The sequence below is a fragment of the Sinocyclocheilus rhinocerous genome, unplaced genomic scaffold (genome assembly GCF_001515625.1).
Source record: "Sinocyclocheilus rhinocerous isolate Xijiao unplaced genomic scaffold, SAMN03320098_v1.1 scaffold688, whole genome shotgun sequence".
Lineage (NCBI taxonomy): Eukaryota > Metazoa > Chordata > Actinopteri > Cypriniformes > Cyprinidae > Sinocyclocheilus > Sinocyclocheilus rhinocerous.
The window spans coordinates 1609992-1614754 of record NW_015651641.1 but is presented as its reverse complement, the minus strand read 5'-3'; the positions used below and the strand labels follow the sequence as shown (position 1 = coordinate 1614754).

General features: G+C 40.3%; 1 protein-coding gene across 3 annotated transcripts in view; it reads left to right on the top strand.

Moving 5' to 3' along the window:
- The window catches only part of LOC107713340 (apelin receptor B), a 12006-nt gene extending 8863 nt beyond the window's left edge, over nucleotides 1–3143 (top strand). Inside the window, exon 2 of one of the 3 annotated variants that reach the window (XM_016518824.1) lies at nucleotides 1508–3143. In XM_016518824.1, the coding sequence (XP_016374310.1) occupies nucleotides 1508–2234 (727 nt within the window). In that variant the 3' untranslated portion in view covers nucleotides 2235–3143. The remainder of the gene's footprint in view (nucleotides 1–1507) is intronic. The other 2 variants (XM_016518823.1, XM_016518822.1) reach the window with 2 other exon arrangements.
- Nucleotides 3144–4763: the final 1620 nt, after the last annotated feature.

Genomic DNA, 4763 nt, shown 5'->3' with positions numbered 1-4763 from the left:
TGTGTGTGTGTGTGTGTGTGTTTACTAAACCAAATAATGTCTAATGAAAAATAAAGTAACTTATTAATCATTTACAAATAATATGCATTGCGATTTAAATAAAAGCAATTGATAAGAAATTACACCGTTAAAATGCATGTTATAAATAAATGACAGATAGATAGATAGATAGATAGATCATTGTTCACTATTTATTTAATTAAATTAAAACTTTTGAATCTTTACAATATCTAATGAACTTTAAGTATAGTTAAAGACTTGATTTTGATGTTTTTATAAAAAACTCCTAATTTGCTGCTTATTAATAGTTAGTAAGGTACACTCTAAAAAATGCTGGGTTAAATATAACCCAGCGCTGGGTTCAAAAGGGACAAACCCAGCTATTGGGTTGTTTTGACCCAGCGGTTGGGTTGTTCTATAAAATAATTATTTAAAATAATTATAAGGTATCAAATAATTACAGCTAAGGTATTTATTTACTTACTATGTTGTGTTATATTATAAGAAACTGTTTGTTCAGCACAAACTATGAGTTATGAAAAGTAACTTTCAGTATGCTATTCTTATTTGACACTTTGGCAGTGTACTATTTATTTCTTAGACATTTCTGTAAAATAATTCGAGGTAAAACGCGGAGGTTGGGCATTTTGTTCAAATTACTGTGCAGTTATCCTACAATAAGTTATGGGCTACGGTGCGTAATTTTCAGCCTGAGAACTGCAGTAAGAACGTAAGAATGTGTAAGAAACATTTATGACATGCATTGTTGATGCTCAACTTTCATTTTTCGGATTAATTTGGATATATGTGATCTTGTTCGGGCAAGTCCGTGTGCAGCATGTCAAACGCATTGGAATGGAAATTAGAGCCCTCAAATCGTCCAACTAATAGACCGTTGTTCACACATTCACAACCGTTCATTAAAATATCAATTTATCCGTACAGGGCAAAAACACAGGTCCTGACATGTCAGATCGAGACGTTTCATGTTTAATTTTAAAAGTAGTAAAACTTGTGTAACTATGTAAACTATAAACCTATATCCTTGTGTAGCTATACATTAGTGTGTGTGTATGATATATATATATATATATATAGTTTATTCGCGATAAATAGCCTACATAAAAAAAGTAAAACAGCTCTATCAAGATAATCCTCTATCCTATTTTTGCAGCATTATTTACGGCAGTGATTTACGACTGTGATGTCCGTTTTGTGAATGTAGGCTACCTGCTGTTTTTCAGCAGTTCTGCTTGTAAATATTTGTGCTTACGTGTTATTTTTATATTTCGATCACTAATCCGCTGGTTTTTTCCTGGGAGGCTGCAGTGTGGTGAGGGGAGGGGTCGCTGTGGGAGAGGGGCGGGGTCAGGGGTGAGGGGAGGGGAGTGTGAGATCCTGAGGGTTTAAAAGCCACAGCTTGTCCAGCTGAAATCACATTCTGACCTGAGTACATCACAAGCTAATTCTCTGTGATCATTTAGATCGCTGATACTTTGCTCAACATGTACGCCAGTGTCTTCTGCCTCACCTGCCTGAGCCTGGACCGCTACATGGCCATCGTTCACTCCCTCACCAGCACACAGCTGCGGACCAGAGGACACATGCGGGCCTCGCTGGCCACCATCTGGCTCCTCTCAGGTGTGCTTGCTGCACCCACCCTGCTGTTCCGCACCACGTTGTACGACGCCGAGACCAACCGTACCTCCTGCGCCATGGACTTCAACCTGGTGGTGAGCAAACCAGGCCAAGAGCCCTTTTGGATCGCCGGCCTCAGCATCTCCTCCACCGCTCTTGGCTTTCTGATCCCCCTTCTGGCCATGATGGTGTGCTACGGATTCATCGGCTGCACCGTCACACGTCACTTCAATAGCTTGCGCAAGGAGGACCAGCGCAAGCGTCGCCTGCTCAAGATCATTACCACATTGGTGGTGGTGTTTGCTGCATGCTGGATGCCCTTCCACGTTGTGAAGACCATGGATGCCCTTTCGTACCTGAACCTGGCTCCTGACTCCTGCACCTTCCTGAACCTCCTTCTGCTGGCCCATCCCTACGCAACCTGCCTGGCGTACGTCAACAGCTGCCTCAACCCGCTCCTCTACGCCTTCTTTGACCTCCGCTTCCGCTCCCAGTGCCTCTGCCTCCTCAACCTGAAAAAAGCCCTTCACGCCAGTCCCGCCAGCTCCCTTTCTTCACAGAAGACCGAGGCCCAATCGCTGGCTACTAAGGTGTGAGGAGGTGGGTGGAAGGGTGACGCAGAATTGGGGTAACAAGTCAGCAACTACCCTCGAACTGTTACATCCTTCACAAGAACTCAAAGGTAACTCAAGCAGACTTTCCTTTTGTATCTGACTGTGGGAACTTGAGGAACCAGTTTCCCCTGTCCCGGGACTATACATAGGTACTCTGTGAACTGCAAAGGGGAATGTTCTGATTCGGAAGAACTTGATGCAGTCTGTTTGTTCTGGAGACCACAAGCAGACCGGAGCCACCTCCGGAGAGCAGACTCCCTCCGACAGCTGCACTCCAGACGTGCGGGACAGAGTTGAATGTACGTTGGGGAGAACGAGCGAGGGCTTTTCTGCTGCCCTCCGCCTCTGCATCTCTTGTGGCCCCAGATTTGCCTCTGGAGCTTCATAGACTTACATGGAGCTGCAGGGTGGTGGGTGGTCCACGGAGGGGTTTGAGAGTAATTTATGGACTCTTTACTTTTGAAACTGTATTAGTGCATTTAACCATGCTCCTTACTGTCTTGTTTTTCTCGGTTGCTCGTTTATTTTTTGTCCTTTAAGCACTTGTTCATAAGGGGCAGAGATAAGACCCTGGTGGCCAGTCTGTCTTATCTAAACCTTCAAGATAGGGGAGGGAGGGATGGGTGTCTTACTTGAGAAGAAGTGTTGCAGCTTGATTAAAGACTTTCAGGGGGGAGGTGGGTGTTTTTGGGGAGACGAAAACATGGAGGGGGGTGAACTCAGACAGACAGATGGCAGTTGACAAATGTTGTCGGGGAAAAGGGACGTCCAATTAATAGGTGGCAGCTTCGACAGATGAGATACTGTGCGTGTGAGTGTGAGCTATAATGAAATGTGTGCCAGATGAATTTTTTATTTTGACATAACCTTGTGGAAAAAAACCTGTTGTATGATGCTTTTATGAATAAAACGTGTATAATGAATTTCAAGTTTGTGCCTCTTGTTGAATCATCCGTTAAAGCTCGTGGATTCGACTGGAATGTTTGTAACATTCCATCATGTGTGCTGCTTTCCTGTTAACGCGGGAATGAAGGTAGTTGCTTTGTCCCTTATTGTCCTCAGCCAGTTCAAAATCAAAGTAAGTGACTGGCAGGAAATGCATGTTTAAAGCTGATTTCCTTGCATTTCTTGTTTTGTACTTGGCAGACTCAAAGTACGTCTGTGTTGTGTATTCATACTCAAAACTAGGGAGCAATTTACTGAGAGTATGCACATATAAAAAAGATCATGTCCTAAAATATTAAACCCCTTAGATGTCAAGTAATAAGCCTTTCAGTAAATATCTTCACATATTTGCTAATTTTTTTTAAAACCATTTGAATTAATAATTTATATAAGTGTTCCATTTTGGTTGTATTTATTTAATGCATTTAATTACTTGAATATATGAGTCATCTTTTTGGTATTTTGCAAAAAAAAAAATTTTTAGAAATGCCTACTCTGCATATGGAGGGTCATCAGCTCCTAAACAGACCTCTAACGATTAAGCTCCCTAATAAGCTTTGGTCAGGACATTATCATTGTCGGAGAGACTGTGCTAATCTGAGGTAATTAGTGGCTCTGATGTCTTCAGCATGGACTAATATTTGTCCTTCATAATAAAGGGTGTGGTTATTAGCAATATCATAAACAACCGAGATAACTACAGTATGTGCATCAAGATAAAAATAAATAAATTAATAAAAAAATATATAATGAAACCACAAAAGTTTAACACTTCATAAAAACTTTATTTGCTTATATATATATATTTATATATTTACACAACATGTGAATATGTAATTGCTAGAAACACAAAAAGCATAAAAAACTTTTTAATTAATATATAAAAATAATTCATTTGTGAAGACATTTCACGGTTTGTGTAGCATTCCTCACTATGTGAGTAATGTGAGATAAATGTGAGTAAACACTAACAGGCAGTTGATGAATAAGTGAATTATATCTAATCTGAAGATTATTGCATAATAGATATTAAATAGAGGACAGACTAAACATGCTACTGTACAGAGATTATGAGGCGGGCGAAATACATGTCTGTTGAGTGGAAACAAAAAGCAGAAGCAAGAGGGAGGGACTTTAAAATAGTAGAGGAAAAGTGAAAGAATAGAATAGAGGGTGTTTCTTTTATATAAATAGCCCATAGAGACAGCACAAGTGTGTTTTGTACTGTATGTGTGTGTGTGTGTGGTTGCTAGTGTGTGTGTGGGCTAGTGACCACCTTTGTGTTTATTTTGGTTTGTTTATTTGTTTTCTGTCATGGCTGTGAAGTGAAACATATGCAGTAGAAGACAGGAAACTGATTTTTAGATGATCAATTTTATGTCCTATTTTAATACAGTGGAATGTGAGCTTGTATTTACGGATGAATGATTCAATAATGAATGTATAAATGGAAGAACAACACAAGAACAGGGTCATGTGAAGCTGATGCATGTTTCTGGTGCAAACATGTTCCATGTTCCTCTGTTAACAGCTGCAGTATTTGGGCACAGATCAAATGTTGGTCAA